Raw genomic sequence first — 22,082 nt, forward strand, 5'->3', positions numbered from 1 at the left:
CAGTTTCTCTATCATACCCGAAGGAATTTCAAAGTGAACATTTTCAATAGGTTCAGTAGGTTGAGGAACAACTCTTTGCTCTACTGGTCGGGGCGAAGATGCCCCAAACAAGCCCCTCAAAGGATTAGTTCCCATAGTGACAAGTAAGAGAAAATTTCAGTATACTATATAAATGTTTCCTTACCAAGTTCCACTCACCAAAAGCGCTACACTCCCCGGCAACGGCGCCAGAAAAGAGTCTTGAAGACCCACAAGTGTAGGGGATCTATCGTAGTCCTTTCGATAAGTAAGAGTGTCGAACCCAACAAGGAGCAGACGGAAATGATAAGCGGTTTTCAGTAAGGTTTTCTTTGCAAGCACTGAAATTGTAGGTAGTAGATAGTTTTGTGATAAGATAAATTGTAACGAGTAAAAAGCAATGAAAGTAAATAAGGTGCAGCAAGGTGGCCCAATCCTTTTTGTAGCAAAGGACAAGCCTGGAAAATTTCTTATAATGAGAAAAGCGCTCCCGAGGACACATGGGAATTATCGTCAAGCTAGTTTCATCACACTCATATGATTCGCGTTCGATACTTTGATAATTTGGTATGTGGGTGGACCGGTGCTTGGGTACTGCCCTTACTTGTACAAGCATCCCACTTATGATTAACCTCTATTTCAAGCATCCGTAACTACAACAAAAGTATTAAGGTAAACCAACCACATAATTAAACATATGGATCCAAATCAGCCCCTTACGAAGCAACGCACAAACTAGGGTTTAAGCTTCTGTCACTCTAGCAACCCATCATCTACTTATTACTTCCCAATGCCTTCCTTTGGTCCCAAATAATGGTGAAGTGTCATGTAGTCGATGTTCACATAACACCACTAGAGGAAAGACAACATACATCTCATCAAAATATCGAACGAATACCAAATTCACATGACTACTAATAGCAAGACTTCACACATGTCCTCAGGAACAAACGTAACTACTCACAAAGCATATTCATGTTCATAATCAAAGGTGTAATAATATGCATTAAGGATCTGAACATATAATCTTCCATCAAGTAAACCAATAAGCATCAACTACAAGGAGTAATCAACACTACTAGCAACCCACAGGTACCAATTTGTGGTTTTGGATACAAGATTGGATACAAGAGATGAACTAGGTTTGAGAAGAGATGGTTCTGGTGAAGATGTTGATGGATATTGACCCCCTCCGGATCAGAGGATCATTGGTGATGATGATGGTGATGATTTCCCCCTCCCGGACGAAAGTTTCCCCGGCAGAACAGCTCTGTCGGAGCTCTAGATTGGTTTCGCCAAGGTTCCGCCTCGTGGCGGCGGAGTTTCGTCTCGTAAGCTTGCCCATGATTTTTTTTCCAGGGTAAAAGCCTTCATATATTAGAAGATGGACACCGGAGGGCCACCAGGGAGCCTAGGAGACAAGGGGCGCGCCCAGTAGGGGTGGGCACGCCCAGTAGGAGTGGGCGCGCCCCCCACCCTCCTAGCCAGGGTGTGGACCCCCTGAGGTGTTTCTTTCGCTCAAAAATTCTTATTAATTCCAAAAATAAGTTTTGTGGAGTTTTAGGTCTTTTGGAGCAGTGCAGAATAAGTTTCCAATGTTTGCTCCTTTTCCAGCCAGAATTCCAGCTGCCGGCATTCCCCCTCTTCATGGTAAACCTTGTAAAATAAGAGAGAATAGCCATAAGTATTGATATATAATGTGTAATAACATCCCATAATGCAATAAATATTGATATAAAAGCATGATGCAAAATGGACGTATCAGCCATCTACCCAGAGCCTGCCAAGGAGGCAATATATCTTCGCAATGCCGATCATCAGAGTTTCTCTCAGCATGTTGAAGGTGTTCAGGCTGCTTCTCGAGTCTATCCATTGGCTGGCAACACTCGCCGTGCACATACTGAAGCCACAGAAAGCACCATTGCTCCAAGGAATCGAAAGCGATCTCGTGTGCTCAATGACCGAGAGCTTCTCGTGGCCTTGCATCAGAAACACGACAAGCATCACTACTGGCTGAAACGTCAAATGCAAAGCCTCTTGGTGGATGTCAATCGCCTTCGCAACCTTGCCACCAAGAATGCCTTTGTTACTCATGAAACCTGTCGGAGGACTTGGAAGGGTTTGACATTGCTCAGTGCTGAAGCTGATCTTCAAGACGATGGCTTCATCGAGAGATTCAAGTTTGACTCCACTCCTCCTAGGAATGTTGTCTTGCATCGAACCCCGTCTCTTGAAGATTCTGAGTACTCTTCCTCCGCAGCTACGGTAAATGCCAGACTTCTTGATGACGCTGATGATGCTACTTCACCACCTCCAACCTCAACACGTATCGACACTCACCAAGTTCTTCTACACCACCAAACCTCACCGACGACCCTGCTACTTCACCTACTCCTCATGGGAATGAGTAGCGACTATGTCTTCAAACCTTTTTGGTCCCTACTGACAAAAGGGGGAGAAGCATATGTTGATAGTCTTCAAGCGGGTCCATATGGGTGGTTGCTATACATTCGCCTAGTGTTTACAACTCTCGTCTTTTATACATTTGGTTCTTTGAGTTGTAACACTTAAACTTGATGGTCGTCTGCTACTTTCTCTGCTATTCTATGAAGCGACGATAAATTCCGCATGTGCGATGATAAATCCCGCATGAAGTCATTTCGCAGACGTCCATCTTTCATTATGCATGTCATTATTCTTGTATATCTGTTCATGCATGATGTATTGTCTTCATATGGTGAGGAGGATCTCCACAAGTACAACTTGCCATGTGCATTTGCATTCCAACGCAAAACATCTATATGCACATCTTCAGGGGGGCCTGTTTACTATCTATGAAGACAATATCTTAATCCTTTACAATTTCACATACTTTTATCCCCGTTGAAAACTTCAACCAGTTTGTCATCAATCACCAAAAAGGGGGAGATTGTAAGTGCATCTAGTGCCACCCCTAATTGGTTTTGGAGTATTGACGACAAACCTGGTTGAGGGACTAATGTGTTTGTGAGAATTGCAGGATAACATAGGTAGTAGTCCCTCATTGATTCGGTTTACCTACCGGAGATGACCCCTAAAAATGTGTGAAGACATTGAAGACAATGGTGGTCTGTGAAGCTAATGACGCTGAAGACTATGACATGAGAAGACAATGTCTGAAGACTATGGAGCGCGAAGACTTAGCTGTTTTGTTGTTTCTTTTCTTCTTTGTTGAGTCATAGGAACCACCGCACTGTTAAGTGGGGTCCAAGTGAACAAAGTCAGAGTGACTGAAGTGATGCTCAACCAAATCCTATGTCTTCGAGCGAAGACAATGAGAGCAAATCTTATCCAGAGTCAGATGAGTCAGCTTTACTTGTAGCCCAAGTCAAGCTGCCGCGTGTGTTTGAAATCTGACCGTTGAGACACGTGTCAGTTCCTTAGTGACCCAGGGTCATTTCGGACAAATCAGGTCGAGTTGCCTAGTGGCTATAAATAGCCCACCCCCTACACCATAAATTGGTGGCTGCTCAGAGTTAGTATACGGCTTTTGTCGTTTGAGAGCAACCCACCTCCAAAGCTTTTGAGAGAGAGAATCCTTGCGAGGACAAAGCCCAAACCACCCAGAGCCCAAAGAGTGTTTGGCATCACTGAAGTCTTTTTGTCCGCGTGATCTGAAGACTTATTTCACTTTAGGACTGTGAATCCTCCAGCCGGTTAGGCGTCACGTTCTGAGCATCCAAGAGTCATTGTGGATTCCCGGTGAACGAAGTCTTTGAAGGTTTGGGAGTCTACCTTGAAGACTTACCAGAGTGATTGGGCGGGGACTGAGAGTCCTTAGCTCAAGGGGAATAAGGTGAAGACGCAGTCTTCTGAGTTAAATCTCAGCCTCCCTAACCAGACGTACAGTTGTCACAGCGACTAGAACTGGTCAAACAATCCCCTATCCTCCTGAAGCTACTGGTTCTATCTCTCACTTCTCCTTACTTAGAGTTTATCTTTGTGAAGACATTGCCTGCTTGCATAATATGTTTGACTTCACTATGTGACTACTTTTCTTGATTGGCTTCATACTATCTTCCATCCTGATCTTTACTACCTAGCTGTTAATAGTCTTCGTGCTTTCACTTTATTGAATACTTAACTATGGCTTGTCTAGTGTAGTCTACCTTCCGCTGCATACGAATAGTGTTGTTTCTATTGTTTGTCTTCGAAACTCCCATGTTTTAAAGACTTTCATAAAAATAGCCTATTCACCCCCCCCCCTCTAGTCGATAACTAGCGCTTTCATGTAGCAACTTGATCTGAAGTTTCATGATCTTTATCATTAGCTTCCTCTCCAGTTGGTGTAGGCATCACGGGAACAGATTTCTCAGATGAGCTACCTTCCAAATTGAGAGTAGGTATAATTACCTCATCAAGTTCTACTTTCCTCCCACTCACTTCTTTCGAGAGAAACTCCTTCTCTAGAAATGTTTCGTTCTTAGCAACAAAAATCTTACCTTAGATCTTGTGGTAGAGGGTGTACCCAATTGTTTCCTTAGGGTATCCTATGAAGATGCACTTATCCGATTTGGGTTCGAGCTTATCAGGCTGAAGCTTCTTGACATAAGCATCGCATCCCCAAACTTTCAGAAATGATGGCTTAGGTTTGTTGCCAAACCACAGTTCCTATGGTGTCGTCTCAACGGATTTTGACGGTGCCCTGTTTAACGTGAATGCAGCTGTCTCTAATTCTTAACCCCAAAACGATAGTGGTAAATCGGTAAGAGACATCATAGATCGCACCACATCTAATAAAGTGTGGTTACAACGTTCGGACACACCATTATGATGTGCTGTTCCAGGTGGCGTGAGCTGTGAAACTATTCCACATTGTTTTAAATGAAGGCCAAACTCGTAACTCAAATATTCTCCTTCACGATCAGATTGTAGAAACTTTATTTTCTTGTTACGATTATTATCCACTTCACTATGAAATTCTTTGAAATTTTCAAATGTTTCAGACTTTTGTTTCATTAAGTAGATATATCCATATCTGCTCAAATCATCTGTGAAGGTCAAAAAATAACGATACCCGCCACGAGCCTCAACACTCATTAGACCGCATACATCGGTATGTATTATTTCCAATAAGTCGTTAGCTCGTTCCGTTGTTCCGGAGAACGGAGTTTTAGTCATCTTGCCCATAAGGCACGGTTCGCAAGTATCAAATGATTCATAATCAAGTGATTCCAAAATTCCATCTCTATGGAGTTTCCTCATGCGCTTTATACCGATATGACCCAAATGGCAGTGCCAAAAATAAGTTGAACTATCATTATCAACTTGCATCTTTTGGCATCAATATTGTGAATATGTGTATCACTACGATCAAGATTCAACAGAAATAGACCACTCCTCAAAGGTGCATGACAATAAAAGATATTACTCATATAAATAGAACAACCATTATTCTCTAATTTAAATGAATAACCCTCTCGCACTAAACAAGATCCACTTATAATGTTCATTCTCAACGCTGGCACCAAATAATAATTATTTAGGTCTAGAACTAATCACGAAGGTAGATGTAGAGGTAGCGAGCCAACGGCGATCACATTGACCTTGGAACCATTCCCGACGCGCATCGTCACCTCGTCCTTAGCTAATCTTCATTTGATCCATAGTCCCTGCTTCGAGTTACAAACATGAGCAACCAAACCGGTATCAAATACCCAGGCACTACTATCAGAATTAGTAAGGTACACATCAATAACGTGTATATCAAATATACCTTTGATCACTTTGCCATCCTTCTTATCCGCAAAATACTTGGGGCAGTTCTGCTTCCAGTGACCAGTCCCTTTGCAGTAGAATCACTCAGTTTCAAGCTTGGGTCCAGCTTTGGGTTTCTTCCCGGGAGTGACAACTTGCTTGTCATTCTTCTTGAAGTTCCCTTTCTTCTTACCCTTGCCCTTCTTTTTGAAACTAGTGGTCTTGTTAACCATCAAAACTTGATGCTCCTTCTTGATTTCTACCTCCGCATCCTTTAGCATCGCGAAGAGCTCGGGAATAGTCTTTTCCATCCCTTGCATATTGTAGTTCATCACGAAGCGTTTGTAGATTGGTGGCAGTGATTGAAGAACTCTGTCAATGACACAATCATCTAGAAGATTAACTCCCAGCTGAGTCAAGTGATTATGGTACCCAGACATTCTGAGTATGTGCTCACTAACAGAACTGTTCTCCTCCATCTTGCAGCTATAGAACTTGTTGAAGACTTCATATCTCTCAACTCAGGCATTTGCTTGAAATATCAACTTCAACTCCTGGAACATCTCATATGGTCTGTGACGTTCAAAACGTCTTTGAAGTCCCGATTCTAAGTCGTAAAGCATGGCACACTAAACTGACGAGTAGTCATCGACACGCGACTGCCAAGCATTCACAATGTCTGCAGTTGCTAGGGCAGGTGGTACACCTAGCGGTGCATCAAGGACATAATTCTTTTGTGTAGCAATGAGGATAATCCTCAAGTTACGGACCTAGTCCGTGTAGTTGCTACCATCATCTTTCACCTTATCTTTCTCTAGGAACGCATTAAAATTCAAGGGAACGGTAGCACGGGCCATTGATCTATAATATAGATATGCAAAAACTATCAGGACTAAGTTCATGATAAATTAAGTTCAATTAATCATATTACTAGGAACTCCCACTTAGATAGACATCCCCCATGTCATCTAAATGATACGTGATCCAAATCAACTAAACCATGTCCGATCATCACGTGAGATGGAGTAGTTTGCAATGGTGAACATCTCTATGTTGATCATATCTACTATATGATTCACGTTTGACCTTTCGGTCTCCAGTGTTCCGAGGCCATATTTGTATATGCTAGGCTCGTCAAGTTTAACCCGAGTATTCCGCATGTGCAAAACTGGCTTGCACCCATTGTATTTGAACCTAGAGCCTATCACACCCGATCATCACACGGTGTCTCAGCACGAAGAACTTTCGCAATGGTGCATACCCGGGGAGAGCACTTATACCTTGAAATTTTAGTAAGGGAACATCTTATAATGCTACCGCCGTACTAAGCAAAATAAGATGCATAAAGATAAACATCACATGCAATCAAAATATGTGACATGATATGGCCATCATCATCTTGTGCTCATGATCTCCATCATCGAAGCAACGTCATAATCTCCATCGTCACTGGATTGACACCTTGATCTCCATAGTAGCGTCGTTGTCGTCTCGCCAACTATTGCCTCTACGACTATCGCTACCGCTTAGTGATAGCGTAAAGCAATTACATGGTGTTTGTATTTCATACAATAAAGCGACAACCATATGGCTCCTGCCAGTTGCCGATAACTTTTACAAAAGATGATTATCCCATACAACAACTTATATCACATCATGTTTTGACCATATCAGATCACAACATGCCCTGCAAAAATAAGTTAGATGTCCTCTACTTTGTTTGTTGCAAGTCTTACGTGGCTGTTATGGGCTTCTAGCATCAACCATACAAACCTATGGCATGAAAACCACAACGGTGATTTATCAAATTTGTTGTTTTAACCCTCATAAAGGACCGGACGAAGCTAAATTCGATTCAGCTAAAGTTGGAGAAAGAGACACCCGCCAGCCACCTTTATGCAAAACTAGTTGCATGTCTGTAGGTGGAACCGGTCTCTTGAACGCGATCATGTAAGGTTGGTCTAGGCCGCTTCATCCAACAATACCACCGAATCAAAATATGACATTGGTGGTAAGTAGTATGACGATCACCAGTCACAACTCTTTGTGTTCTACTCATGCATATCATCTAGACCTGCCTCGGATGCCACTGTTGGGAAACATAGCATGCAAATTCAAAAAAATTCCTACGCCCACGCAAGATCTATCTAGGAGATGCATAGCAACGAGAGGGGGAGAGTGTGTCCACGTACCCTCGTAGACTGAAAGCAGAAGCATTAGCTTAACGCGGTGGATGTAGTCGAACGTCTTCTCGATTCAACCGATCAAGCACCGAACGCATGGCACCTCTGAGTTCTGCACACATTCAGCTCAATGACGTCCCTCGAGCTGTTGATCCAGCAGAGGTTCGAAGGAGTAGATGAGTTCCATCAGCATGATGGCATGGTGATGGTGATGGTGATGTGATCCGTGCAGGGCTTCGCCTAAGCACCACGACAATATGACCGGAGGAGTAAACGGTGGAGGGAGGCTTCCCACACGGCTAAGAGACAATTGTTGTGTTGTCCAAGGGGCGCCCCCCTGTATATAAAGGAGGGAGGGAGAGGAGGCCGGCCAGGGCGCGCCTCAAGTGGGGGGGGGGGTCCTACTAGGCCTCCTAGTCCTATTCGGACCCCCCCTTCTTTCCGGAGGGGGAAAGGGGGAAGGGAGAGGGAGCGAGAGAGAGGGAAAGGGGGGCCGTGCCCCCTCCCCTAGTCCAATTCGGACTCCTCACAGGGGGGGCGTCACCTCCTGTGGCCTGCCTCTTCTCTCCCCTATGGCCCAATAAGGCCCGTTACTTCCCCGGGGGGTTCCGGTAACCCCTCGGTACTCCGAAAAATTATCTAAAACATTCGGAAACCATTCCGATGTCTGAATATAACCTTCCAATATATTAATATTTACCTCTTGACCATTTAGAGACTCCTCGTCATGTCCGTGATCTTATCCGGGACTCCGAACAAACTTCGGTAACCAAAACACATAACTCATATAATACATATCGTCATCGAACTTTAAGCGTGCGGACCCTACGGGTTCGAGAACTATGTAGACATGACCGAGACATCTCTCTGGTCAATACCCAATAGCAGAACCTGGATGCTCATATTGGTTCCTACATATTCTGCGAAGATATTTATCGGTCAAACCGTTATGATAACATACGTAATTCCCTTTGTCATCGGTATGTTACTTGCTCGAGATTCGATCATCGGTATCTTCATACCTAGTTCAATCTCGTTACCGGCAAGTCTCTTTACTCGTTCCGTAATGCATCATCCCACAACTAACTCATTAGTCACATTGCTCGCAAGGCTTCATATGATGTGCATTACCGAGAGGGCCCAGAGATACCTCTCACATATTCAATCTCAATCTATGCCAACCCAACAAACACCTTCGGAGATACTTGTAGAGCATCTTTATAATAACCCAGTTACGTTGTGACATTTGATAGCACACAAGGCATTCCTCCGGTGTCCGGGAGTTGCATAATCTCATAGTCGGAGGAATATGTATTTTACATGAAGAAAGCAGTAGCAATAAAACTGAACGATCATTATGCTAAGCTAACAGATGGATCTTGTCCATCACATCATTGCACCAATGATGTGATCCCTTTCATCAAATGACAACTCATGTCCATGGCTAGGAAACTTAACCATCTTTGATCAACGAGCTAGTCAAGTAGAGGCATACTAGGAACATGGTGTTATGTCCATGTATTCACACATGTATCAAGTTTCTGGTTAATACAATTCTAGCATGAATAATAAACATTAATCATGAATAAGGAAATATATAAAATAAGAACTTTATTATTGCCTCTAGGGCATATTTCCTTCACTCCAGTGGGTCTTGGTTCCAGTATTTTTTATTTATTCCAAATAATTCTTCAAAAAGTTTCGTCCAAATCCGAGAATTTCTATTTATGCAAAAAAACAACACCATGGTAGTTCTGCCAAAAACAGCTTCAGTCTAGGTTAGTTTCGTTCAAATCATGCTAATTAGAGTCTAAAACAAGAGCAAAAGTCTTAGAAAAAGTAGATACGATGGAGACATATCAATAGGATCCGATGACTGACTGTTCGAGGGAGATCGCATGAGGAGGAGACGAACCCCGCGGACGCGCTGCCCCAACTCTACTTCCGCTGCACGGCACTGCACATCTAACGGTAACGATCTGTGATTCATCTCCCGTAGGATGTTCCTGATTGATCTGCGTGTAGAAAAATTTTAGTTTGCAGTCGACGCACCCTTATGGATGTGGAATTAGGTTAGATGGAGCCTCATGGGCCACAAGGAAATAGGGCGTGCCTTGTTGCCTTGTCGTCTCCTCGATTACCGTCTGGTCTCCTCCCAAAACTTCTAGGGTCTCTCTTGTCCAAAAAAAATTGCAAAAAAATTTCATAGCCATTGGACTCCGTTTGGTACTGGTTTTCTAGAAAACCAAGAACAAGCAGAAAACAGCAAGTGGCACTAGGCACTGGGTTAATAGGTTAGTCCCAAAAAATGATATAAAATAGCACAAACTTATATAAAATATTCAAGATTGATAATATAATAGCATGAAACAGAAAAAAATTATAGATACGTTGGAGACGTATCACCTACCTCAATAACATTTTTTGATGTCACCACCATAATAACCTTTATCCACAGACGCCGCTAGCCCAATAGTCACAGACGAGTGAGTGACAACAACATCTAAACCACCATAGTCCACAAATGTGGGCGGTTGGCTGGGCTCCAGCGATAATGGTGAGGGTGTCATGGGCACCGCCGAGGCCCCTAGTGAGCCCATCTCACTCAGAAGCACCATCGAGAGAGAGGAAAAAGGGCTCCCTAGCTCTTGCAACCCTGGCATAATTTGCGGTATTGAAGCCACAACCTTAACGATGACTTCACTCTCGGAAGAAGTTGGTAGCACAGGCAGGGTCCAACACGAGTGAGGGACCTCCACAGAATGTTGCCCCCTCTTGTGTATAACCAATGAAGCTTGGGCAACGGACACACGACCAGCACGACCTGGAGTTCACAGAGAGCAGCATCTGCTCTCGCGAAAACACTTCCAACATGCCTAAAACAGTATCGAAGCTCAATGCGACGCCCTCCTTCGCGAGGACAAGATGCAAAGGCACGTCAACTAGGGTAGCATTATCGATGGGTGCAGGCGCCGGCGGGGGAGGTGATGAACTGGCTCGCCAAGGCGTCATAGTATTGTCGGTACATGATTCTGCCCGGTAGAATCGAGCGATATGACCGAACTGGAGGCAACACTTACACCGGATTGGTTGTGTGCAATCGCACGGTGACCTTTGGAGAGTTACCGGAACGCAACGATCCCCGGGGACGATCTGGTGACTTGAACTTTGATTTGTATGGAACGACGAGGTCTTCCATCGTTGGTGGTTTGAATTAGTTATGTAACATTTCCTCTAATTTTTTTCGTGTACGTATTTCCGTAGCAAGCACGCAAGTAAATCCAACAACCCATCCCATCCCATCCCATCAGTGCCTGTTGTTGTTATCCAGAGAGCGTGCAGCTTGATGCAAGTTGGTTGTCTGCATCCCGTGGCCTGCGTGATCCTCCTCCTGACACCATCACTCTCACTCTCACTCTCACACGCCATGAGCAGCAGCAGAGCCGCGATGCTTCGTAGACTAATAACCCATCGCCACCGCAGCATCGTCAGCGTCTGCGACGGCATCGGATCACCCCAGCGCCAGCTGACCCGCCACCGTTATTCTAATCCCCACCAGGGTTATTCTAATCCCACCCCCGATCTCGCCGGGGCGCGCGCGTTTACTTCTTTACTATCCACGCCATGGCCATGCCGCCCGCGCGCGTCCCTGTCGTCGCTCTCCTTCTTCTCCAGCCTGGCTGGAAGGGGCGAGGATCAGGAGGTGGAAGGGCTGGACATGGACGCCGGCACGGTGCGCTGCGCGGCCAACTACGCGCCGCTCACGCCGCTCAGCTTCATCGAGCGCGCCGCGGCCGTGTACGGCGACCGCCCCGCCGTGGTGTACGGGGAGGCCCGGCGGCGCACGTGGAGGGAGGTGCGGGAGCGCTGCGTCCGCGTGGCCGCCGCCCTCGCCGCACGCTTCGGCGTCGCCCGCGGTGACGTGGTGAGTATGGATGGAACTACCGTCACGCTCCCATCCGTCCGGTTTGCTGTCGCTCTCTGCCTTTTGCTTTGCTTGCTCTCTGCCCGTCCGTGATCTACTATCTCAGAGTGAAAAATAGTCAGAGTGATGGTAAGAGCTTCTCTGTTTTTTCACTATTCGGAGTGTGCAGGTGGCTGTGCTCAGCCCGAACGTGCCTGCGATGTACGAGCTGCACTTCGCCGTGCCCATGGCCGGCGCTGTCCTCTGCACGTTCAACACGCGGCACGACGCGCCCATGGTGTCCGCCCTGCTCAAGCACTCCGGCGCCAAGGTGTTCCTCGTCGAGTCCAGCCTCCTCCACGTCGGCAGAGCCGCCCTCAAGCGCATCGCCGACTCTGAGTCCAACGCCGCCAGCATTCCGGTTCTCGTAACCATCTCGGACGACGCCGGCCAAGACTCCGGCCGGGCGGCGGACTACGACTACGAGGGTCTGATAAAGAGCGCTCCGTCTGCGTTTGACATCCGGTGGCCGGCGGACGAGCTGGACCCGATCACGCTCAACTACACGTCCGGCACGACGTCGCGGCCCAAGGGCGTGGTGTACAACCACCGGGGCGCCTACCTCAACACCATCGGCACCGTCCTGGCCTACGACATCACCCCGATGCCGACCTACCTGTGGACGGTGCCCATGTTCCACTGCAACGGCTGGCACCTACCGTGGGGCGTCGCCATGCAGGGCGGCACCAACGTTTGCCTCCGCCACTTCACCGCCGCCGTCATCTTCGACACCATCGAGCGGCACGGGGTGACGCACATGGGCGGCGCGCCCACGGTGCTCAACATGATCGTCAACGCGCCGGCCGCGGACCGGAGGCCGCTGCCGGGGACGGTGCGCGTCATGACGGGCGGCGCGCCGCCGCCGCCCCGCGTCCTGGCCTGGATGGAGGAGCTCGGCTTCGCGGTGTACCACATCTACGGCCTCACGGAGACGTACGGCCCCGCCACCGTGTGCACGTGGATGCCGGAGTGGGACGCGCTGCCGGGCGAGGAGCGCGCGCGGCTCAAGGCGCGGCAGGGGTTCCAGCACATCGCGATGGAGGAGGCCGACGTCAAGGACCCGGCGACCATGGAGAGCGTGCCGCGCGACGGCGAGGCGGTGGGCGAGGTGATGTTCCGCGGCAACACCGTCATGAGCGGATACTACAAGGACATCACCGCCACCAAGGAGTCCATGGCCGGCGGGTGGCTGCACACTGGAGACCTCGCCGTGCGGCACCCGGACGGGTACATCCAGCTCAAGGACCGGGCCAAGGACATCATCATATCAGGCGGCGAGAACATCAGCTCGATCGAGGTGGAGTCCGTGATCTTCAGCCACCCGGCGGTGCTGGAGGCGGCGGTCGTGGCGAGGCCCGACGACCACTGGGGGGAGACGCCATGCGCGTTCGTCAAGCTGAAGGACGGTGCTATTGCCACGGAGGCAGAGATCATCGGCTTCTGCCGGGAGAGGCTGCCGCACTTCATGGCGCCCAAGACGGTGGTGTTTGAGGATCTGCCCAAGACTTCGACGGGGAAGACGCAGAAGTTTGTTCTCCGGGAGAAGGCCCGGGCAATGGGCAGCCTTACCAAGATAGTAGGAAACAACAGCAAACTGTAACATTTGTAGTGTTGAAAATGATGTGACATGTCGATTAAAGCTGAGGCCATTCAGTTGTTAACTAAACTAGCACCCCGTTTCAGTAAGACCATGTCGACTAAAACCGAAGTCATTCTACTCGATCGAGTTGAAGCAAATTCTAAATTGTGATGAACTTATACACGATAGCTAAATGTCAATCGACTTGCCTTAAAAAAATGGTTTCACATTTTATAAATAATGTTTTTGGAATTTTTTAAATAATGTTTTCAGAAAATGTTTCGGATTATTGGCTAAGGACTCGACTGGGCCGGCCCACCAGACATGAAAATTTTAAAAACAGAAACAAATTTCGAAATCTGAGCAAATTAAAATAAAATATTTTGTGACATCTAAAAAACATCACAAGTTTAAAAAAATGTACGGACCAATTCAAACAAATGTTTATACAATGTATAATATTTGTGTGATTCAAAAAATGTTTCGTATATTCAAAAAAATGTAAAATTTCAATAGCGTTCACGAGCTTAAAAAAATGTGTTTGTGACATTTCAAAAAAAAATGTGTGTACAATGTAAAAAAATATGTTTGCGTGTTGTAAAAAAAATGTGCCTTACACTTAACAGAATATATGTGGCATGTGTTTGAAAAAAGTGTATACAAATTTAAAAATTTGGAATCATGCAAAAGAGTGTTTGTGTAGTTTTATGAAATATTTATTGTCATTAAGAAAATTTAAACATGTATTTGGAAATATATAACCATGTATTTAAAAAAATGGAAGATGTAATTTAAAAATTTACATAATGTACTTGAAAATATCAAATGTTTATCAAATAATAGTTTATGTGTGCGTTATAAATGTACATTGGGTACGAAGAAAAATTATACATGTGTAAAAAAGATAACAGAAAAGAAATGAAAAAGAAAAAACAAAGAAAAACCAGAGCAGTGCGCGCGCATGATACGTCTCCAATGTATTTATAATTTTTGATTGTTCCATGCTATTATATTATCTATCTTGGATGTTTTATATGCATTTATATGCTATTTCGTATGATTTTTGGGACTAACCTATTAACATATTAACTAGTGCACATATACAATTTAGCATTGTATTGGGTGTGTTGGGGACAGAAGATACTCTTTGTTATTTGGTTGCAGGGTTGTTTGAGAGAGACCATCTTTATCCTACGCCTCTTACGGATTGATAAACCTTAGGTCATCCACTTGAGGGAAATTTGCTACTGTCCTACAAACCTCTGCACTTGGAGGCCCAACAACGTCTACAAGAAGAAGGTTGTGTTGTAGACATCAAACTCTTTTCTGGCGCCGTTGCCGAGGAGGATAGTGCTTGAAGGTATATCTTTAGATTTTGCAATTGAATCTTTTAGATTCTTGTTTTATCACTAGTTTAGTTTATAAAAGAAAACTACAAAAAATGAAATTGAGGTTGCCTCATATGCTTCATCTTTTTAATGTCTTTCATGAAAATGATGGAAAGGAAAATTGTGCCCAAGTGTTAGAAGAAGAATGCATTAAAAAATTGGCACTAAATCTTTTAATGATGAGCATGATTGCAATGTTGTTAGTATGAACTCCTTGAATATCCATGATGCTAATGATATGCAAAGCTACAAGCTTGGGGGTGCTATTTTGATGAAGATGATATTTTTTGTCCCCTAAGTTTTGATGAGAAAATTTATTATGATGAAAGCATGCCTCCTATTTATTATGATTATATTGATGAAAGTGGCTTTGAAGAGTGTCAACTTTAGAAACTAATGATCCCACTATTTCGGAGGGTGTTGAATCTTATTGTGAGAACTATAAAAGTAGATTTGGAGAGGTCATGACTTTATTTAGTAATGATTCCACTATCTTGGAATAGGTTTCAATTGATTATGATGAGAACAAAGTTGCTACTTATGATGATTATTGTGATGATACTTATGTTATAAAAAGTAGTCATGATTATATTTATAAAACTTGTCATTATTATGATTACCCTTTTTCTGAACATTACTCTTTTATTGTTGAAACAATTTATAGTATTCGAGTTTCTTAATACCCCCACTATTCCGAATGAGAAGAAGTTTGCTTATGTGGAGAGTAATAAAATCTATATGCTTGGGGATCATGAAAATAATGCTTTACGTGATGGTTATATTGTTGAGTTCATTCATGATGCTACTGAAAATTATTATGAGGAAGCAATATATGCTTGTAGGAATTGCAATAATATCAAGTTTCCTCTCTATCGCTTCGTTTGGATGTCCGTATTGAAGACCTCCGTATTGAATTGGACTGAAATCCAATTCGATAAGGAAACTGAAATGGTGTGAATATGAATTCGCATGTTTGGTTGTTCACTGAATTGGCCCTTGAAATGCTTGTGAGGTTTCAATACCAAATCATGTTTGGATGACAAACTTCAGAATTGCATAGTTACATTAGAATAAAGTTTATATTGTGTTCTTCATGCTAATGTACACTCATAGAAATTATTAGGTACATAAGCAGTACCATATTTACACATAATTGCGTATGGTCATACATTCATTTCTTACGGAGATTAAAGAAAATCTGGAAGAAAAAGAAAGATGCATCTATGAATATTAAACTATGCTTGGAGTGCACTAGCTTGGAGATTGTACTTGCATTGTTGTATTATACGCATGACTGAACTGCTGAAATAACCTGCACGGTCTTTGTGGTTCTCGATAATAAAACGGTGTTATCACTGAAATTGTCAGAACCTACTGAGCAAATCAACACTGTAGGTAAGTTTAGTAAAGTGCTACCTTACCTCTCCCTGGTCGATTCCTTGCTACTGCCGAGGCAAGAGACCATACGAAAACACCGTGTTCTTGGACGGATAGGTTGGTGAGCAGTAGAGGTCTTACCTCTAGCAGCAGCGAAGGATGAGGGAGAACAGCCATGAGTCAAATCGGGGCTGAGGTACAGGGGCGGGGACGTAGCTTAGGATACTGGAGCGCGACGGACGGGGCGATGCTCGTCGCCGGACTTCCTCTCGTTTCCCCATAGTTGGGGATGGGGACGGGGACCAGGATCCATGGCGGTCGCCGCCGGAGATGGAGACAGGATCGGGGTGGAGCTATGGTAGCATGGACTAGGGGATGCAGGAGGGGTGGAGAAACCGGTGGGGAAGAGCAGGAGAGGACCGTCGAGGAAGGGTACTTGCGCAGCCGCCGAGCATCGTGGTGGTCGCCACCGAGCTCCCTCTTCTGTCTAATCTCCCTTTCTTTTTCTCCTTCTATTCGTGGACGCGGGGGTGAAATGGTATGTTTTGCGGGAGCGAGTGATTTCAGTTGAAATCGGAGAGGCAGGCCTCCGAATTGTGGGAGGGAGTTTTACGTGGGTGCCAAAACGAGCTGAATTGCCTCTATGTTTCCATACAGATTCAGTGTCCAGCCAAACATCTACATTGTTGTCATCGGAATACCAATCCAGTTTCCATGGCTTCAATGGAGACATCCAAACGCAGTGTATGTGTTGAAAATCTTGAAGCTATGCTTGTTTTGCTTTCCTATGCTAGTTGATTCTAGTTCCCATAAGTTGTTTGCTCAAAAAATCCCTATGCATAGGAAGTGGGTTAGACTTAAATGTGCTAGTCATATGCTTCATGATGCTCCCGTTATGTTTCAATTCTTATCTTTTATGTGAGCATCATTGTCATCACCATGCCTAGCTAGAAAGGCATTAAAGAAAAGCGCTTGTTGGGAGACAACCCAACATTTACCCCTACTATTTTTGTGTTTTCACATGATTATGATACTTTAGTAATCATGTTTTATAGCTTTTGCTTCAATAAAGTGCCAAGTAAGACCTTTGGGATAGCTTACGGTGATAGTTGTGTTGATCCTGCTGAAAATCAGAAATTTTTGCACCCAGTAAATAAGTTTTAATAATTCACAGAAATGTGATTTTGATATGATTATTTTTGCTCTTAATTGGTACACAAAGTTCTCAAGTTTTACTAATTTGGATGGAGTTTTGAAGTTACATAAGTATTCGAGAGTTACAGATTACTACAGACTGTTCTGTTTTTGACAGATTCTGTTTTCTATGTGTTGTTTGCTTATTTTGATGAATCTATGAGTAGTATCAGAGGGTATGAACCATAGAGAAATTGGAATACAGTAGATATTACACCAATATGAATTTAGAATGAGTTCACAATAGTACCTAAGTGGTGATTTATTTTCTTATACTAACGAAGTTATGAGTTTTCTATCGAGTTTTGTGTTGTGAAGTTTTAAGTTTTGGGTAAAGATTTTATGGACTATGGAATAAGGAGTGGCAAGAGCCTAAGATTGGGGATTCCCAAGGCACCCCAAGGCAATATTCAAGGAAAACCAAGAGCCTAAGCTTGGGGATGCCCCGGATGGCATCCCCTCTTTCGTCTTCGTTCATCGGTAACTTTACTTAGGGCTATATTTTTATTCACCACATGATATGTGTTTTGCTTGGAGCATCATTTTATTTTATTTTGTTTTGCTTGATGTTTGAATAATATCCCAAGATTTGAAATTCTTAAATGCTAGAGAGTCTTCAAATAGTTGCATAATTATTCGACTACTCATTGATCTTCACTTATATCTTTTGGAGTAGTTTGTCATTTGCTCTAGTGCTTCACTTATATCTTTTTAGAGCACGGTGGTGGTTTTATTTTGAAGAAATTGATGAACTCTCGTGCTTCACTTATATTATTTTGAGAGTCTTAAACAGCGTGGTAATTTGCTTTGGTTATGAATTTAGTCCTAATATGATAGGCATCCAAGAGGGATACAATAAAAACTTTCATATAAAGTGCATTGAATACTATGAGAAGTTTGATTCCTTATGATTGTTTTGAGATATGAGGATGGTGATAGTAGAGTCATGCTAGTGGAGTAATTGTGAATTTGAGAAATACTTGTGTTGAGCTTTGTGATTCCCATAGCATGCACGTATGATGAACCGTTATGTAACGAAGTTGGAGCATGAGGTATTTATTGATTGTCATCGTTTGTGTGGAGGTCGGAATCACGCGACATGGTTAACTCCTACCAACCCTTCCCCTAATAGCATGCACGTAGTGCTTGGTTTTGATGACTTATAGATTTTTGCAATAAGTATGTGAAGTCTTTATGACTCATGTTGAGTCTGTGGATTATACGCACTCTCACACTTCCATCATTGCTAGCCTCTCTTGTGCCACACAACTTTCGCCGGTACCATACACCCATCATATATCTTCCTCAAAACAGCCATCATACCTACCTATTATGGCATTTCCATAGCCATTCCAAGATATATTGCCATGCAACTTTCCATCGTTCCGTTTATTATGACACGCTTCATCATTGTCATATTGCTTTGCATGATCGTGTAGTTGACATCGTATTTTTGGCAAAGCCACCTTTCATAATTCTTTCATACATGTCACTCTTGATTCATTGCACATCTCGGTACACCGCCGGAGGCATTCACATAGATTCATATTTTGTTCTAAGCATTGATTTGTAATTTTTCGAGTTGTAAGTAAATAGAAGTGTGATGATCATCATTATTAGAGCATTGTCCCATGCGAGGAAATAAAAAAAAGAGGCCAAAGAAGCCTATAAAAAACAAAAAAAATGAGAGAAAAAGAGAGAAGGGGCAATGCTAATATCCTTTTACCACACTTGTGCTTCAAAGTAGCACCATGATCTTCATGATAGAGAGTCTCTTGTTTTGTCACTTTCATATACTAGTGGAAATTTTTCATTATAGAACTTGGCTTGTATATTCCAACGATGGGCTTCCTCAAATGCCTAGGTCTTCATGAGCAAGCAAGTTGGATCCACACCCACCTAGTTTCTTTTTTAAGATTCCATACAATTATAGCTCTGGTGCATCCGTTGCATGGCAATCCCTACTCACTCACATTAATATCTATTTATAGGCATCTCCATAGCCCGTTGATACGCCTAGTTGATGTGAGACTATCTCCCTCTTTTTGTCTTCTCCACAACCACAATTTTATGTTGGGGAACGTAGCAAAAATTCAAAATTTTCTACGCATCACCAAGATAAATCTATGTACTAACTAGCAATGAGAGAGAGGGGAGTGCATCTTCATACCCTTGAAGATCGCGATGCGGAAGCGTTGCAAGAACGCGGTCGGTGGAGTCGTTCACTAAGCGATTCAGATCGCGGCCGAATCCGATCTAAGCACCGAACAACGGTGCCTCCGCGTTCAACACACGTACAGCCCGGGGACGTCTCCTCCTTGATCCAGCAAGGGGAGAGGAGAAGTTGAGGGAGAGCTCCGGCAGCATGACGGCGTGGTGGTGGAGCTTGCAGTTCTCCGGCAGAGCTTCGCCAAGCACTACTACTACGGAGGAGGTGTTGGGGAGGGAGAGGGCTGCGCCAGGGGAAGGGTGAAGCTCCCATGCGCCTCCCCACTATATATAGGGGTGGAGGGGGCTGGTTTCTTGCCCTCCAAGTCCATTGGGGCGTTGGCAAAGGTGGGAGGAAAGAAATCCCATCATTTCCTTCCCCACCGATTGTTATCCCCCTTTTTAGGGATCTTGATCTTATCCCTTCGGGATATGATCTTATTCCTTCTAAGGGGGGATCTTGGTGCGCCTTGACCAGGGGTGTGGGGCCTTGCCCCCACTACCCACGTTCATGTGGGTCCCCCCATGCAGGTGGGCCCCACTCTGGAACCTTCTAGAACCTTCCCGGTACAATACCGAAAAATCTCGAACATTTTCCGGTGGCCAAAATAGGACTTCCCATATATAAATCTTTACCTCCGGACCATTCTGGAACTCCTCGTGACGTTCGGGATCTCATCCGGGCTTCCGAACAACATTCGGTAACTGCACACTAATTCCCATAACAACTCTAGCGTCACCGAACCTTAAGTGTGTAGACCCTACGGGTTCGGGAATCATGCAGACATGACCGAGACAGCTCTCCGGCCAATAACCAACAGCGAGATCTGGATACCCATGTTGGCTCCCACATGTTCCTCGATGATCTCATCGGATGAACCACGATGTCAAGGATTCAAGCAATCCCGTATACAATTCCCTTTGTCAATCGGTACGTTACTTGCCCGAGATTCGATCGTCGGTATCCCAATACCTCGTTCAATCTCGTTACCGGCAAGTCACTTTACTCGTTCCGTAATGCATGATCCCATGACTAACTACTTAGTCACATTGAGCTCATTATGATGATGCATTACCGAGTGGGCCCAGAGATACCTCTCCGTCACACGGAGTGACAAATCCCAGTCTCGATTCGTGCCAACCCAACAGACACTTTCGGAGATACCCGTAGTGCACCTTTATAGCCACCCAGTTACGTTGTGACGTTTGGCACACCCAAAGCATTCCTACGGTATCCGGGAGTTGCACAATCTCATGGTCTAAGGAAATGATACTTGACATTAGAAAAGCTTTTAGCAAACGAACTACACGATCTTGTGCTATGCTTAGGATTGGGTCTTGTCCATCACATCATTCTCCTAATGATGTGATCCCGTTATCAATGACATCCAATGTCCATGGTCAGGAAACCATAACCATCTATTGATCAACGAGCTAGTCAACTAGAGGCTCACTAGGGACATGTTGTGGTCTATGTATTCACACATGTATTACGGTTTCCAGTTAATACAATTATAGCATGAACAATAGACAATTATCATGAACAAGGAAATATAATAATAACCATTTTATTATTGCCTCTAGGGCATATTTCCAACAGTCTCCCACTTGCACTAGAGTCAATAATCTAGTTCACATCACTATGTGATCGTAATGAATCCAACACCCATGGGGTTTGATCATATCTCGCTTGTGAGAGAGGTTATTAGTCAATGGGTCTGAACCTTTCAGATCCATGTGTGCTTTACAAATCTCTACGTCATCTTGTAGATGCAGCTACCACGCACTATTTGGAACTATTCCAAATAACTGTTCTACTATATGAATCCGGTTTACTATTCAGAGTCATCCAGATTAGTGTCAAAGTTTGCATCGACGTAACCCTTTACGACGAACTATTTTACCACCTCCATAATCGAGAAAAATTCCTTAGTCCACTAGTCACTAAGGATAACTTTGACCGCTGTCCTGTGATCCATTTCTGGATCACTCTTGTACCCCTTGACTGACTCATGGCAAGGCACACTTCAGGTGCAGTACACAGCATAGCATACTGTAGAGCCTACGTCTAAAGCATAGGGGACGACCTTCGTCCTTTCTCTCTCTTCAGCCGTGGTCAGGTCTTGAGTCTTACTCAATACTCACACCTTATAACACAGCCAAGAACTCCTTCTTTGCCGATCTATTTTGAACTCCTTCAAAATCTTGTCACGGTGCGTATTCATTTGAAAGTACTATCAAGCGATTTTTGATCTATCCTTATAGATCTTGATGCTCAATGTTCAAGTATCTTAATCCAGGTTTTCCATTGAAAAACACTTTTCAAATAACCCTATATGCTTTCCAGAAATTCTACATCATTTCCGATCAACAATATGTCAACAACATATACTCATCAGAAATGCTATAGTGCTCCCACTCACTTCTTTGGAAAT

The 22,082-nt window shown here is 44.2% G+C and overlaps 1 protein-coding gene across 2 annotated transcripts; it reads left to right on the forward strand.

Annotated features, from left to right (window-relative positions):
- The first annotated feature begins 11,279 nt into the window (after window positions 1-11,279).
- Window positions 11,280-13,618, forward strand: LOC123093636 (butanoate--CoA ligase AAE1). 2 transcript variants are annotated; one of them, XM_044515643.1, is made up of 2 exons: window positions 11,280-11,883; window positions 11,999-13,618. In XM_044515643.1, the coding sequence occupies exons 1-2, from the start codon at window positions 11,284-11,286 to the stop codon at window positions 13,499-13,501; spliced, it is 2,103 nt and encodes a 700-aa protein (XP_044371578.1). In that variant the 5' UTR covers window positions 11,280-11,283; the 3' UTR covers window positions 13,502-13,618. The 2 variants fall into 2 exon arrangements, with proteins under 2 accessions (XP_044371578.1, XP_044371577.1); XM_044515642.1 differs by having other exon boundaries at window positions 11,284-11,862; window positions 12,032-13,618.
- Window positions 13,619-22,082: the final 8,464 nt, after the last annotated feature.

This window comes from Triticum aestivum, chromosome 4B (assembly GCF_018294505.1).
Source record: "Triticum aestivum cultivar Chinese Spring chromosome 4B, IWGSC CS RefSeq v2.1, whole genome shotgun sequence".
NCBI lineage: Eukaryota > Viridiplantae > Streptophyta > Magnoliopsida > Poales > Poaceae > Triticum > Triticum aestivum.